Source organism: Micropterus dolomieu, linkage group LG04 (assembly GCF_021292245.1).
Source record: "Micropterus dolomieu isolate WLL.071019.BEF.003 ecotype Adirondacks linkage group LG04, ASM2129224v1, whole genome shotgun sequence".
Lineage (NCBI taxonomy): Eukaryota > Metazoa > Chordata > Actinopteri > Centrarchiformes > Centrarchidae > Micropterus > Micropterus dolomieu.
In genome coordinates, this window is record NC_060153.1 from 4453700 (window position 1) to 4470122 (window position 16423).

The window sequence follows — 16423 nt, forward strand, 5'->3', positions numbered from 1 at the left end:
GTTACCATTAACACTATTATAAATATCTGTACCATTTTTCATTTAGTCTATAGCAACATCACCTTCACTGTCTGTACCTCTGTGTGTATATTGTGTAGTCTCTCTCTTTCTCTTTCTCTTTCCCTTCCCCCCCCCAACCGGTCGAGGCAGATGGCCGCCCACCCTGAGCCATGGTTCTGCTCGAGGTTTCTGCCTCTTAAAAGGAAGTTTTTCCTTGCCTCTGTCTCCTAGTGCTTGCTCTTGGTGGGAACTGTTGGGCTTCTGTAAATAACATCACAGAGTACGGTCTAGACCTGCTCTTTTATGAAAAGCGCTGTGAGATAACTGTTGTTGTGATTTGGCGCTATATAAATAAAATTGAATTGAATCGCGTCGGGAGGTAGTGGTAACCGACGCTTCGCCCACGGGGTGGGGGGCAGTGTGGCAGCACCGGGCAGTGAGTGAGCACATAAATGTGCTCGAGCTCCGTGCTATCGGTTTGGCGCTGCACGAGTTCCTGCCGTATTTGAGAGGCAGGCATATTCTTGTTTGGTCCGACAACACGTCAGCTGTCTACCATGTAAATTGGAAAGGGGGCACCAGGTCAGCCGTGTCACTGTGGGTTGCACGGCGACTCCTGGTATGGGCTTTCCCCCGCTTGGCCAGCCTCAGGGCTATGTACTTGCCGGGGCCGGGTTCTGTGGCAGACTACCTCTCCTGCCAGACACCTTTCTCAGTGGAGTGGAGACTCCACCTGGTGGTTGTAGAGGAGATATGGCGCAAAAATATGGCAGAGCAGAAATAGACCTGTTTGCCTCCACAACCCACTGTTCCCTTTGGTTTTCACTGAGGGAGGAAATGAGTCAATTGGGGATCAGGATGCCCAGGCACAACCGTGGCCAGATTGTCTCCTCTATGCCATTCCGCCATTCACACTGATAACGGTAATGTAGCACATGTAGTGCATGGTGCCTGCCCAGGAGGCGAGCCCTGCTCTCGCAGCTGGGTGGCCACATCTGGCATCCGAGCACACAACGCCTGCAGCTATGGGTATGGCCCTTCAGGGGCCTGACCCACTCCTTGGGTCATGTGACCAGGCAGTGATCCAAACCATTAGGGACTCTAGAGCACCTTCCACCAGGGCACTTTATGCCAACAGGTGGAAGATTTTTTCAGAGTGGTGTAGAGCTCATAAAGTAGGTCCTGAGAAGTCCTCTGTGCCGATAATACTGCGTTTTTTACAGTCTTTGCTAGAAAAAAAGCTCCACCTTAGGGTGTATGTGGCTGCAATTTCCCCCAGTCATATTAGAGTGGATAACCAGACTGTGGGGTCTCGCACCCTTATCACCCGGTTCCTTAAAGGAGCCCAGCGATGAAACCCCCCACGGGCTATCATGGTTCCCTCATGAGACCTGCCTTTGGTGCTGGAATCCCTTTGTCTCCCTCCTTTTGAGCCTCTGGAGCAGGCAGAACTAAAGTGGTTGTCAGTGAAGGTTGCATTTCTTCTGGCAATGGCATCAGTGAAGCGAGTGAGTGAGCTTCATGCACATGGATGCCTTGCTGAAGCATCCATGTGCTGGAACTCTGATGGCACAGGAGTGGCACTTTGGCCTAACCCATCATTCCTCCCAAAGAGGTTGGCTCCAGCCCACTTTAATCAGGTCATTCAGCTAGCAGCATATGACTCCTCATAGACACAGGTTGCTGAAGCCGATTCAGCAGAACTGCTCTGCCCAGTGAGGGCCTTGAGGCATTACAAGCAGGTGACTGCTGGCTTTTGCCACTCTGATAGCCTGTTTGTCTGCTGTGGGGACCATAGGAAAGGGCATGCCCTGTCTAAACAAAGGCACTGCCTCTGGCGGTCAGGAAGAATGAAACAGAACGAGAGTTACTACGGTTCTATGAATTCTGGATGACCGCCAGAGTTCTCTGTCAGTCAGAATTGTGGCAAGAAGATTTTGTAGGGATTTTTCATGATGACGTGGGCTTACATAAGCTACGCCCCACATCATCCCAGGTCAGAAGTGACTTTGTTGATATTAAATACTCGACCAGCGCGTGCACGAGACGGATAACATCCAGTGTTAAGTACTGCCTCTGGCGTTCATCCAGAATTCATAGAACTGTAGTTACATACGTAACTCTCGTTTTATCTTCGCAGAGGCAAAATCTATTCTTTGACATCTTTTCTGAAAAAATGCACCCGTGCAGATTATATACTTTTGCCCGATATTGTGAGTCAATCATACATTATGGCTCAGCAGGACTGCGTTCACATGTGTTTGACACATTCAAACCTACTTTTAACATACTTTCCTCATTTCCCGTCAATAAATGTGTGACCTGTCATCACGAGTCAGACTCTTTCATGATAAAGCTGAACATCAATTGTTCAACATGAACTAGTGGGTTTTGAGTGAATGCATTCATAATACCTGCTGGTATAGTCTTTGATATCTGGCTAATTGTTCATACATTTCCAGACTGTACTGTCACAGGGAAAGTAAACTCAGAAAAGGTTAAGTGGTTTGTCTATTATATATAGCTTCTAAAACCTGGAGAGTGGTGTTAAAGCTATTTTATTGAGTGGGGAAAAAACGATAAATTTTCAAATGTCAAGTCTCACGTAGTGTAATTAATGTCTCAGAATTCATCATTACTAATGCATCATTTACTCCGTAAATTACATGAAAACACCACTGTTATTTGTTCAGATGTCTGTCAACACTAAATGCATGTTTTCCTCTCCACTTGGTTCAAGAAATGAAAATAACCACCTGCAATTAGTCTCATTGCTTGAAGAGGTGAGACAACAACAAATCTCTACAATTTAAGATTTTTATTTTCAATTTAACTTGCAATCACTAAAAAAATATAAGTTTTATCTCATCTAGAGACATCTGTAGCAACTCTGCTGTAACAGGACCCAAGAAATTTCTGTTCAAGGTGAAGTATTTTATTGTCAGTGATATCAGCTCCTGAGGACAGAAATGTTATCCTTCGAGGAGACCAACAGCTGTGTCAAAATTAAACCTCCAAGTCTTCTTGTCAACAACACAAAACATTAGATCTGTTGATGTCACTGTGGCTGTAAATGGTGTAATGGTGTTGAATTGATAATTTATTGAATGGATCCAGGCGGAGTCAGTGCCTCATTCGGATATTTAAGGTGACACCTTTTCTGTTGGTCTGTATTGACGGTGGGGGATTTGGGAAAAGAGTAAGTGGAGACATTTTATCTGAACGACGCAGAACTGGACTTGGTTAAACTGTTATAGTACAGACAGTATTTACCACACAGCATTTCAGCATTACCCAACAAAATCTCGAGAGTTCAAAATTTGCATTTTGATTTTAAGTTGCTTTTATGGTAATTTTATTCAATACATATTTAATTTAATATTGCAGAGTTTGAAAGGGCTCTTAGATGGGCAAATATTCAAAATATTCTGTATTTCTGGGATGCTGTCATCCATTGTTTGTCTATTTTGTTTATTTTTTTTTCTACAGTAGAGACCTTTCTACAAAGCAACTTTTACAATATGTTTATAATCCCCTGAAAAGTAGGGAAACTACACATCATTAGTAATTATTAATATGTAACACCGAGCTAATCTGCTTCATCGGGACTGTGAGGGTGTGGTTTGATCAGATTTAAACAATGACATGGGAACCTAAACTAACCCCACGACTGTCATCATATTTGATTCAAATGTTGTAAAATCCTGATTGGTGCATGTAAGTACAAAACTTTGTTTTTCCCAGTAGAGCCCAGCCACATTCCAACCAGTAAGAAACGTTCAGACTTTAAACACAAATGCAGAAATCTCTCCTGTGAAATGTTCTGTAGGATCACATCGCCCAAGCTGATTGAGAAAATATATTTTCCGGGCCTTTCAGACAAGCAAGTCTTTCCTACCTAATAATTTCTTTACATTTTTCTCCAAGTGGTCAACAAAATATTTGTGATTTCTTTTCATTAAACATCAACCCATTTGTTTTGGAGTAAAGACCTGTCTGTGTTTACAAACTGAAGACACTTGACTTGAGGTACTTAATTCTTTGGCACAACCAAAGCTTCAATTTAATTCACTCATTCAAAAGAAAGCACAAAAGTCAGATTCTTCAACATTCATTCTAACAAACCATCATCCTATAGGTACAGGGAGAGAGCTCGCTTTCAGAGCATTTAGTGGCTGGGTGAGCACAAAACTCAACGCAAAACCAACATTCAGGAGTGGTGAGATATATATTTCTATTAAAATTGGGTTAACAAAAAATGAATCAAATGAAATGGGTAAGTTAGTTTCCATGATTCCACATTATTGCCTGCACACACTGATGATAAATCAGACTTTCACAGCATATGCATATTGCCCACATCTTAACAGTGGCAATGACATTTGACTAATATGCTCCACGTACTGCCTTTAGAGAAAAACAAGGCTCAGGACATTCTTCAGTCAGTGTAGCTATTTTCAGCAATGCAGTAACACACACACACATGCAAATTACAAAATAACGAACAAAGTAAATATTGGCACTTTCTACAGAGGAGCTGAGAGAAGCACAGCAGCAACAGTGACAGGGTGGGGTTTGGCATGGGTGAAGTGGACAATTTCACTAACTGGTTAAATGGCTAGCAAAGACTTGTCGTAGAAGATGCAGTCTAACACTTTTTGTGAAACCTGTTGTCCAGAGTCTGCGTTATCTACAGTGCTGTGACAAAGTTTGAGCACCTCGCATACTGTTTAATCTGGACTCTAGAGCTATTACTGGGTGAACATCACCATCCACAATATGCTCATGTTAACCACATCGCCCTGAAGTCCAACATGGTTCCATTTAGATCTGTTATGAGGTTGTAATGGCTAAAAGTCTGAATTACTGTTTAAAACATGTGGCTACAATCCGAGTGTGAGACCTGGGCACACTGCACACTGTTTAATTTACTGTGTATCACCAATTTATGTCTATCATCCTAAAATAAGTGACATTTTCCAATTAAGGTAATTTTATATATTATTATAAATGTTTCAGACACAGGTTTTTAGAAATTACAGGGCCTCATCTTTGTTGGGTGTCATACCTGCCTCTCTCCCCTTGTCTCCTGTCTGTTTCTATAATATTAATTATCCAGTAAAGGTAACTGTTACTCAAAAAGGTTATAGTTTCGCTCTGTTTGTTTGCAGGACATCTCAAAATTGTAAACATATTTCAATGAAATCTGGTGAAATAGGCCGAGGAACACGTGATTTGTTTTAAGGCATTCTCAGCCATTATGGAACATTTTTGCTTTATTCCAACAAACTACTGCACTTGAGAAGACACTGACGTACATCTCCTAGAATGAATTTTAGTTGGTAGTTCTGCCTCAAAATCCAAAACAAAAAAGTACTGAAATATAGAATAAGGATGAAGGAATCTCCACACATCAGCCAACTCAGAGCACACACAGCACCTTATTAAAAATCTCTTCCTATAACTGTGTTCTCAAGATCTCTTCATTCAAGAAGAGCAATGCGTTTGTTTCCACCAAAACAAAATCAGGTGTCACTCCAGTAAAAGAAAGAATCACCTAATGTGTTGAACATTTTGGAGAACTTTATCAAATTCACAGAAAGCCTTTTTCCCTGAGTTGTTTTGAGGGAAAGACGTTGAATCTTTCATTATGTGTATTCTGTTGGCGTCACACATTAAAAAAAATGCTTAAAAACATTTTTATTATTAATATAAAAAATGTTTGCCATTTTTGTGGAGGTCTGCACTCAGAGTGCCTTCTAATATAATTTTAAAAGCATTTATTGATCAATAGCTGCGGAAAAATCAATTTAATCTAAAAAAACAACTCAAGGCATATAAAAACTTTTTCACAGCACTGTAGTCTCCCCCAGAAACCATATGGGCTTTACAAAAGCAATAATGGGGCGCTGTCAGGGATTTCTTTAACTCATAAAAAAGTACAACAATATCTGTATGTGTGGGTGTGTGTACAAAGTGGAGGGTGCAGAGTCATGTGGATGCTATTTGCAGTTGGGAGGCAGATAGTAGGGGTGAAACAGTCTCTCATGGCTGCAGATGTGCAGAGCGGCGTGCGTGTGCAACAGTAACCGTGGAAACCGTGAGGTGAAGTAGCTGACGAAGCCTTCGGGCAGCTCGCCGAGAGTCTCCTGCACCTCAGGTGGCAACTCGTGGTAGTGATGCTTCTGTAACATGCAATGTTAACTGATGTTACTGATGTGTCAAAGTGTGTCTACTTGTATTAAAAAATATGTCATGTAAGCATGCACGCTGACCTTGTTCCTCATGGCTCTCAGAAGATCTCTGACTGAATTTCCTTTGTATGTCCTGAACCGCCTCAAGTCTGGAATGTGCACAGGAAGAAATGGATTACAAACCAGTGACAGCTTTGTCATCCTGCACAGGTGTAAACAGTGCAGTTATGTGATACTATGTGTGTACCTGTCTGTAGAGGCACAGATATGTGCATCCTCCAGTTGGTTCGAACCACTGCTCTTCCTGCAGTCTCCAGTCTGACCACAATCGGGCTGTCTGCTGGTTCCTTCTCTATGCGGTCACTCACGTCCTACATACACACCAACAAACACAAAAAAACTGTTTTGCAGTTCACAGACAGGCACATGAGGCTAAGTAAAAGGGACACAGAAACCTACACAAACCACAAAATAAACATCTAATGAGAGCTGTACCTTTGTGTATCCAGGACCAAGATGAACAAGAGAGATTTAGCACACCTGGAAAAAGAGCAGCTGCTTCTCGGGGTGCCAGAAGAACGGATGTTTGAGCACACAGGTGGTGGAGGGGCGGGACTCCGGCTCAGCGCTGATCATTTGCTCAATCAGGTCCTGTGCTATGACGTCATCTGGATTTGAGGGAGAAATGGTCTTCAGATTTTCATGTATTATATCATGTCTGAATATTCATGTGCAAAACACAACCTGCAACACTATTCTGTTAAATTTTGCAATTACAGCAATGTCTGAAAATTGTACGTAAACCATAAAGAAATTGTGATTATTTAAGGGATCATCATAAGGGGTCAGAGCTCAAGTCATAGCAAGAATCCCAAATCCATAAATATAGATGTATTCAAATCTCTCCAGGCTTAATCTTGAAGAACAAGCATACTGAATTTCTAATTAACAATATCATCATCATAACAAACTACTATAGAGTTAAAACTGGATAAATGTCGTAAATCCCCACCAATTATCTCTACTTAACAAATGTCAGGAATTCCAGGAAACCCGTTTTATTTTTTCATCAAGGTCAAGGTAAGATGTGAAGGAGAAGTCATAAGGACTCACTGTGTATATCCTCCATAAAATGCGAGAGTGAATATTCTCCTGCGAGGATGTTGATCTGTCGTCTCAATGCATCACCAAAAGGGTGCTGCCCCTTGCTGACCACGTAGTAGAACACACAGCCTGCTGAGAACACGTCCACTGCCGCTGTCTGCAGAGAGAAGAGGATAACACTGGAACAGAGGACCAAGAAATACAGACACTGTACTACAAAACAAAACATCCATATCTCCTACATCAGACGTTTCAAACAAGTAATCAATATTTTATAGGACATTTGGCACTCGCTCCATGCTTTTAAATATAAAAGTCCAAAATTTGAAACCGTTTTATTATCTATAACTACAATCCATTTTTCTCGCTGTGGGCCTTTTAGCCAACAAGATCTCTGACTGCTCAAAGCAAGACAATCCTGCTGTATGCAATATGTGTGCGCACCCTACCGGTTTTTTGACAGAAGTTTCCCGCAGCACTTCTGGAGCTATCCACCCTTCAGTTCCTGGTATTCCTGACCGCAAAGAGAAGCTGGTCCGACCATCTGGGATCTTCTTACAGAGCCCAAAGTCAGAGATTAGAGCTCGGACCCGACCCAGCGCACTGGGACCAGAGAGGAGGATGTTTCTAGGCTTCAGGTCACGATGGACTACAGGAAGAGCAAAGAAAAAAAATGTAGTTTTCCAGAAACATCATTTGTGTATACACGTTTCTGTGTACAGACCTATGTTGAGTGAGTGGAGGTGTGAAAGGCCACACATGGTCTGTTCCAGCAGAGTTATAGGATTCAACTCAGGAAAGCAAGATGGATCCTCCACATACTGCAGAGATCACAGACACAAAAAAATGTTTGTTTTGTTGTTGGGGGATGTCTTTTTAAATGACTGCTTCATAACAATAATAAAAGGTCATTTACGAAGGCCCTACAGTACCGACCTGCTGCAGGGTTGCAGCACACAGCTCGATGGCGATGTAGGTGAAGAGGTGATCTCTCTCTGTGCAGAAATATCTGATGACATTCGGGTGTGTGTCAGACTCTCGGAGGAGCTGTACCTCACGCTCTGCTACCTCAAAACACTCCGGCAGGATTCGCTTCACCGCTACTTGGCGTCCATCAAAGTTACCCCTAAAGTCACAAAAACAGAGCATCATAACATATTATGCTATGAACAATAAAGTTGATCTCAGAAAGCCAGTGGTTAGTAATAGTAAAGGACATTTGCTGTTTTTACAGTAAATCACAGGTGTGAACGGTTTAAAGCTACTTTATGTCAGTGTTGACCATTTTCCAAAGCATTCTGTATTTAGTTTGATTTTTGGCTTATGTTCTTTTCCATACAGTATGAAAAACCAACTAGGTATTTTGACATGTCACAGTAGGAAAAGCACAGGTGTAAATTAAAAAAATGATCATGGCTGCATTCCATTTAGCTGCTTAAGTTTCAGGTTCCTGGTATAGTGTATGCTGCCTTACTGTCACAGTGTACTTGGGTACCTGAAAAGAACAGAGCCATTGTAATGTGCTTTTCTACTGTGACAAGTCAAAATGTCTTATGGCCTTTTGCTGAGCTACTGAGGCCACAGCTTTTTGAGATCACAGTGACCATTTTGTCACCATCATATTGTGTTCAATATTCATTTTCATTATATACACTCCATTACGAGCGGTTTTCTTTAGACAGCTTCTCTGATGGTGTGTTCACGGATGCTCTACAATCCACAATTTGACAGCAGCCTTTCCAATACAACAAATAACCAAAGGTGGTAATAAACAAAAGCCTAACTGGCTGGAAAGAAGTCAATCTCACAACGTGCTTGAAAATGTTTGATAGGAATATACACAAATGCAAAAGCACACCTGTTTTGCACTTAATGATATAAAACATGCAAATCCACTAATATGGTCATTTGATTAGGGCCAGTGCCATTAACTTTTAAAACAGTGCTGTGTTAAAATACAAATCCTCTACCTGAAAAGAAAGGTTCCCGCTGTGCCGTGTCCCAGCACCTCAGATGGACTGAAGGAGATTTTTCCCACCTGCACCTCGTCACTGTTTCCTTTTGAGAGTGGTAGGACGGAAGAATGAAGCAGCAAAAAGTTAATCTCATCTTGATGGTGAGAGAATTAAATCATATATAGTTTGTCTAAACGTCTTGGTGTGTTTACCTGCTTTGGGTTTGAGCCCAGTAGTGCCATTTTTATCAACATCTGAGGTGCTTCTGCTGTGAGTGTGAGGACTCAGTGGAGGGTCAGAAGATTCAGGCTGAGAGTCTGGATATAGTTAAGTAAAGATATATTCTATGTGTTATATATAATATGTGTCTTGCATATAACTAACTTTTTCTGTGCACAATTGAATCAAGGAATGAATAATATATTTAAGATTTCTGCTTTGAAGAAAATTCTGCTTCAACGCTACTTTATACATTTTAATAATCCGTCATTTCTCAGGTTTAGCGCAAAGAAAAACATTAAATCACTGAACTGGATGCCAAGGTCACTCAATACAGAGAATACAGCATAACAGAGAACTTGTCTTACAAGTTACTTACCACTAGAAAGGTTTATATCAGTAGAAGGGGTTGTCTCTAAAGAAACCAAGGTCACTGGCTGCATGTTGGGCTGCATGTTGGGCTGCATGTTGGGCTGCATGTTGGGCTGCATGTTGGTCTGCATGCACTGGAAACGAGACTCAAAAGCCTCCTCCAGCTGCCTTTGAGCTTTCAGCTGCTGTGCCGCACGCTGGAAAAACACACACAGATACAGATCACATGAAATGCTGTTAGAAGATGGAGTCTGAGACACCAGTATTGAGAATATTGAAGAGGATAAATAAATGAAGCTCTTTGAGAAAGATCATCCTTTGCAACACTGTCAATAAAAACAACATTCAGCCCAAATGTCGTAGGAGAAAATTCCAGCAAAAAAGAGAGCTTAAAAAAGAGGCATTTGAAGTGCATACCACCTCAAAATCACTATTTCATCACTATTTAGTGATAAATAATGCTCCATAAATAAATTGATTCATGCATGAACTTATAAATATTTCTAACGTGATTGTCTTCATTTGACACATTGGTGCTATTAACGAGTTTCATAGTGTAACACGGTACGTCAGAGCTTGGAACGATCATCACTCTGATAATGCCCGTGAGCTGAGCGAGTGAAATTTCACTATACAAAAAATTAACTTATTATTATGGCTAATGTCTGCAGGCTGGTGCTCAAAATTCTAATTAGATCATTGAGTCTGTAGGGATAAGCTTTGGTGTAAATATGATGTGTCTATCATGTACTGTTGGTAACCTATCTTGATGACTTAATCTCTGTTTCATCATGCGTACCCCGGCAAAAATGACAGGACATGATAACAGCAACAGTATTGGGGAATTTTGCATTTATTTTGTTTTCTTATTCCTGTTAATAATACACAATACATTATATATTAAATGTATAACACAACATCACATAGCTCTTAGTATGAAGTACTTTGCTGAGAGATGCAGAAGAAGTTGCATTTTAGAAAGTTACAGCTCTCACTTTTTCTTCAAGTGGGAAAATGTTCCCTGTGGAGTTTTCTAATGAACAAACAAGTCATGTTTAGATTCAGCGATACTCACAGCAGTGAAATTATTAGATCCGAGAGGTCTAACAAACTTGTTTAATGCATTTCTTTCCTCATAAAACATTTGCTAAGTTGTCTTCTTTTCTATCTTTGCTGGCGCATTGCTGCATATCTTGGCGTGTTACAGATAAAGGTAAACAACTCCAGAGGACGCCTTTAATCTCTTGCTAGTAATGTCACTATTGCTTGCTCTACCTATGTGTGTAAACAATCACTGCAGAGGAATTAGTCATACCTGTTCCTTTAGGGGTAATGAAGAACATTCTGGTACATGGGACATCATACTAACTTCAGCAGGCCGAGGAAAAGTAAATGCTCCAAGAAATGAACAATAAAATCACAAAGGCAGACAACTGTTTGAGAGTATCTTGGAATGGATATTTTCCTAACACTTTCCAATAGGGGCATGCAGTTTGCCACCATTTGCTCATGTCTTTGAGAATTAAACCTTAAAAACTTAAAAAAACACACATGCATCTTAACAACAGATAGACATAATCCATGCACACTCACAATGGGGTATGTGAGCACGAAGGCCAGCCATCCTCCCAGCAGCAGCGTCAGAACAGCCAGAGTAAGACGATCCTCAGTCATATAGACAGGAAGCACAGTGGCCGGTCTCTGGGCCTGTCCTGATGTCCTCCCATCAGTCCCTCCACTATTAGCATTGGTGTCGCTATGGCTACCAACAACTGTCTGGAACTGAAGGACACAATAACAACAACAGGGATAAGAAAGAGTGGAAATATATGATGTTCACTTGTTTTTGTTTAAGGGGCATTTTTCACATCAATGATTTGGTCACTGGAACAGCTTGAAGTAGGCTATAATGGACAGTAATAGCCTGATAGAAGAGGGTCATCGTCTGATTGCATTCCTGTAATTTACGGACCCTCAGGTTTAGACTGCAGTAGTGAAGTAGTTTGGAGCTGTGACTCACGTAGCGCTGGTGGTAGAACGAGGCAGGAGAGACTGGGGTGGCAGAAGGTCGAGGGGGGATGATTGCCTCACCCGAACGCTGCAGGTTGACAGGGAAATCCCTCAGCATGGTGGTGTGAGCTACTGGAGGGAGCTCATGATGACCTTAAACCCACAAACACACAGATATAACGCATTCAGAGCTGCTTGAATGTTTGTAATGGAGGAATGGTGGCTGTGTGTGTGTTTACCTATTAGCAGCCAGTGGTTTTTCCGGCTGTTTGTGCTCCCTGGTGGATAACGCACATCAGTGGACGGTGTGATCTCACACTCCCCTCGCTCTCTGACCGTCACTCCAGCCGTCAGTGGACCCTCAATTCGAGCCAAGGTCAGTCCCCGTGGCTACCGTGGCAACAAGAAGCACAAGCCAGTCACGTAACAGCTATCTTGCTATCGTCTCAATCATTATCAGTGCCTTACTGTCCGATACACCTGTCTGATATACTGTATAAATATATGTATGTATTACTATGGGTGTTTGGATAAAGCAAGAGGGAGAATCGCCACAGATGCATCGCCTGGATGTATAAGGAAACTGGGTGTGTGAATGAATATCACAAAAATTTAAACTCACCACTAACGAGATTCCATGGTGGACAAGGGAGGTGGAGGCATACAGGTGAGAGTCTAATTTTCCAACATAGAGAGTGGGTCTTGAAGAAAAAAAAAGTTAGGTTATTCCCTTGAGTGTCTATCAGCAGGATATCTCAGAAATGTATAAACTGGTATTTATTGGAATGGATAGATTGGGACTGGAAATAACAGGGACATGAAACATTGTTTTCGTTATACTATTGCCACAGAAAATGCATATTTCCGACTGGCTGGCGGGTGTCCCCTAAAACACAAAACCACACAACTCAAACATAGATCCAGCCAACAGTTTAACAACCGCTCTAAATCAGTGCACCACGTGCTGTATAATAAACTGCAGAATTAGTACTTCATGCTGGGTAACCAGTTAACCCTGAGTGTTAACAGGCCTAATCAAAGGATAAACAGACTACAAGCAAACTTTTAAAATGTGTGACATTTTTATACACAGCTTATTTTAGTAGTAGTAAGTGGATGAGCGAGCGTGATGATATAACCAAAGATAACTTGAGAGAGACAACAACAGATTCAGCAGTTCTTGTTCCTCCTTGTCCATTACATGTGTATGTCAGGATAAGTCTTAGTGTGTTATCACTTTTAGGTGACTGGAACGATGCCTTTGGCTGTAGGAGGAAATTGGAAAAGTGTCGGCCAAGCTTTGTGAAGTCTGAGAGGCTTTTATTTACCAATTTAATAAATGAATCTGTGTGTGTACAATTCCTCTTACACAAGTTGTGTCTGAGCGCTGGCTTGCTCCTTCACAAACTGATAGCTCCATTTCAATGTAGAGTGTGCATCTGCCTGGTCGTTGGCAGAGGAGAAGGTGAGAAAGCGTAGCGTTTCCATAGCGAGGGACAGGTGGGGGGCGTGTCTTAGTGAGTCGCCAGAGTACAGGTAGACACCAACGACAGGCGAGCCATAGTTTTGAGTCCACAAGACGTCACCTGGAAGAAAAACACACAACTTACTGGAGAAGGTAGAGATGAAATAAAGACACAGACCAACCCTCAGACATTTAAAGGTAATAAAATATTCACATAGTAAAAACCACACACCTCTCCCTACCTGACTCTCTGTCAACCGTCACAACAAGACCATCGCCACTTGACACAAGATGGGCCATCTCTGCAAGTACAGGTAGGACAGGTCAGTTTTGGACAAGATGGAATGTGACCCCTTTGAGTTGTTTCATTTCATTGCTCAATCTTGAACAGCGTTTTCAGGTTGTTTTACAACATAAATATTAAACTAAAAAGCACTGCGAGCACACATTCCTGCACCAAGGTTGCACAATCCTCTAAATTTTAATACATTTTAAATCTATATCTCAAACTGAATGTGTATCCGAATACACACTCACAAACACTAATAACAAATGTGCCAAATTTGTTTCATTCAAGTAAGTGCAGTAGTTCATGAGCAAGTAGACATAAAAAAATCCAGCTAATTAACCTGCCATGTCAGTCTGTGTAACAGAATATATGTATGTGAGAAACGTACTGTAGTCTTGTTTCTCATCATAAGGTGGAGCTGAGTAATCATTGTATGTAGCGTTCCACCGCAGCTCCTGTGTCTTCGTGTCAAACATGGTGACCATGTATTCTGGAAAACAAACAGAAGTTCACAAACAGTAAGCCAAGATGCACGCAAACACCTCAGCCATATATATATGTGTGTGCATGTTAGTGGGCACCTGTGCTACATGCCTGTGCGTCCAATGTAGAGCAGAGGAGTATTGGGACAGATGGATTCTGAGGAGGAGGTGGTTAAACTGGTTTGCTTCTCACCTGTTTCAGGATCCACCACGAACCACACATCCTGCTTTTTACCTGCAAGTGCACACACACACACACACACAGACATGCACACAGGGAAAAATATTAGCAAACTGCATTGAAGTATGTCAAATATGTTTCTGTCCGTCTCAGACACAACTATTATAAAGTAGCTGCTGTATTTCTCTGCATATCTATCTCTCACACACGCAAGTGCACACATAAGGTCTCACCTGTATAGAGAATACCATCAGAACTCCTGCAGGGAGCTGACTGAACCAGCTCTGGGATGGTGAAGGGAAGTTTCTGCAGATATATACAAACAATGGGTTCATAAGGTGGAAAATGACACACAAACACACACACATACACACACATACTGCAGTCATTACCATCAGGCCTTCCTTGTGCTTGCCACCCAGGACATACAAGCTGCCATCGTTGGGATCTGGGAGAAAACCCGGCCTACAAAAACAACATTCACACATCAGTCCACTGATTAGATTAGGTGTTCTAAATAACAGATCTAAAAGTACTTAGCCTAAAAAAAAAAGATATAAAGAGTTTTGAAATGTTTATATGTGTATGTGCAAACTTGCATGTGCATGTTACTCACTCTGTGAGGTAGACAGGTACTTGAATAATAGGGTCTGAAAGAAATGAAAGAACCATTCCATGAGAAATATTTTTACAAAATGAAAATAAAGATTGGTAAATAGTATTGATATTGATGTGTATGAACCTTCTCTTAGGGTCCACTTGATGTCTCCTGACTGTTTGGAGACAGCATGCAGACTCCCGTCCAGTGTTGAGACAAACAGGAGGGATTCTGGGAGCGTTACGGATCTGACCCCTCCAACCTGATGGGTTGCCAGAGACAGAGAGAGAGAGAAACTTCAGGCCAGCTGTCTGATAGGGAGTTCAGTCACATGTCATGTATCTGGGATTTCAGCATGGCTTATATACAGCATGTGTGCGTTTGTGTGAGTGGGTGTGTCAGGTCTGATAAAGGTTGACAGTCTAGTCCTGCAGTAAGTTTCTGCTCTAGAGCAGGATATCCTTATCCCCCCTCCCAACACAATGTCCTATAATGTGTCCGTGCTTACCGCTCCCATATTTACCCACCAAGGGGTGGCAACTGGCAATACAGAACTGAACAGCACACAATAGCAAACACTGAGTCAAGACATGCAGATAGACGCGCTCGCGCGCACACACACACACACACACACACACACACACACACAGAGTCACGCACGCACGCACGCGAAGTATTAACTTTCTTCAGGCAATTTGGACTAAACGTCGTATCATATCATGGCAACTTTACTGGAGCCTAAAATAGACACAGAAACGCAGTGGGATGCCAATTGCGCTCTCCGCTGCGCATAAATACGCACAGTATTAACAACAACAACACCACCACAAAGAAGGCACACAGTTTAACGTTACCTGAAATAGTTTGCCTTCCCAGGACAGTAGGAGAAGAGACAGCAGCAGGCGTCCCAGAGCCCCTATGACCCCCGAAACACTTTCTTTCATGGCCCTGAACAAACGGAGGACTAAAAGCTATTGAACTAACAACAGAGGTCGAACTCTCTCTCCATTTCTAGCACGGGCTGGTCTGTCAGAAAAAGTTAGCACCGGCCGTTTAACATCGCGGAAGCAGCGCGGACAGTTAACAAACACGGTGAAATCCAAGCTACAAGTACCGTTTCAAACCCATAACAATAGCAACGCAACGGTTCGTGCCACTATTCCACATTTCCGTGTTGGGACGAAAGCGGTGACGTCAGGAGCAAACTGTCAGGCAAAGAGGTGGGCGGGGCACCTCTGCTCCTTCGCGCTGAGTGACAGGAGGCTCAGCCAATGGGTGGAGAGATATGAAGCAGAAGGGGAGGGGCTGCAGAAACGCCTGGAACACGTGGAAACGCACAGCAGGACAGTAGTGAACACAACAAGTGCGACTTTTTGTGCAATAGAAAGCAGTGGAGGGCGTCATTGTTCGTTGTTCTCTCTATCTCTGCACTCCCCACAGTCCCATGCGTACATGAACACCCACATCTCTGGTTGAAGTGCTTTTACATCAAGGTCTCTTAGTAGCTGTTTTTGAGGTACTATAGCCAACTTAAATTTCGGTTGTATTTCATTT

The 16423-nt window shown here is 42.2% G+C and overlaps 1 protein-coding gene across 3 annotated transcripts; it reads right to left on the reverse strand.

The window, feature by feature from the left end:
* Nucleotides 1-4024: 4024 nt before the first annotated feature.
* On the reverse strand, nt 4025-16054 carry ern2 (endoplasmic reticulum to nucleus signaling 2). 3 transcript variants are annotated; one of them, XM_046048174.1, is made up of 24 exons: nt 15724-16053; nt 15014-15131; nt 14888-14921; nt 14664-14736; nt 14505-14577; nt 14203-14325; nt 13997-14098; nt 13562-13621; nt 13224-13440; nt 12477-12555; nt 12094-12244; nt 11865-12007; nt 11438-11626; nt 9852-10041; nt 9466-9570; nt 9269-9356; nt 8235-8424; nt 8023-8119; nt 7748-7947; nt 7308-7455; nt 6735-6862; nt 6442-6565; nt 6276-6343; nt 4025-6185 (listed from the first exon to the last, which is right to left on the reverse strand). In XM_046048174.1, exons 1-24 carry the CDS (start codon nt 15811-15813, stop codon nt 6003-6005), a joined length of 2973 nt encoding a protein of 990 aa, XP_045904130.1. In that variant the 5' UTR covers nt 15814-16053; the 3' UTR covers nt 4025-6002. The 3 variants fall into 3 exon arrangements, with proteins under 3 accessions (XP_045904130.1, XP_045904132.1, XP_045904131.1); XM_046048175.1 differs by lacking the exons at nt 4025-6185; nt 6276-6343 and having other exon boundaries at nt 6690-6862; nt 15724-16054; XM_046048176.1 differs by lacking the exons at nt 14505-14577; nt 14664-14736; nt 14888-14921; nt 15014-15131; nt 15724-16053 and having other exon boundaries at nt 14190-14327.
* Nucleotides 16055-16423: the final 369 nt, after the last annotated feature.

Bases quoted from the DNA above. Each gene is read 5' to 3' on its own strand.
- ern2 (XM_046048174.1), bottom strand. From the start codon at position 15,813: ATGAAAGAAAGTGTTTCGGGGGTCATAGGGGCTCTGGGACGCCTGCTG. The intron at 12,245-12,476 runs GTGAGTTTAAAT...TTGCCACGGTAG, and splicing joins ACCATGGAATCTCGTTAGTG to CCACGGGGACTGACCTTGGC. The intron at 7,948-8,022 runs GTCTGTACACAG...CTCTTCCTGTAG, and splicing joins CCTCCACTCACTCAACATAG to TCCATCGTGACCTGAAGCCT.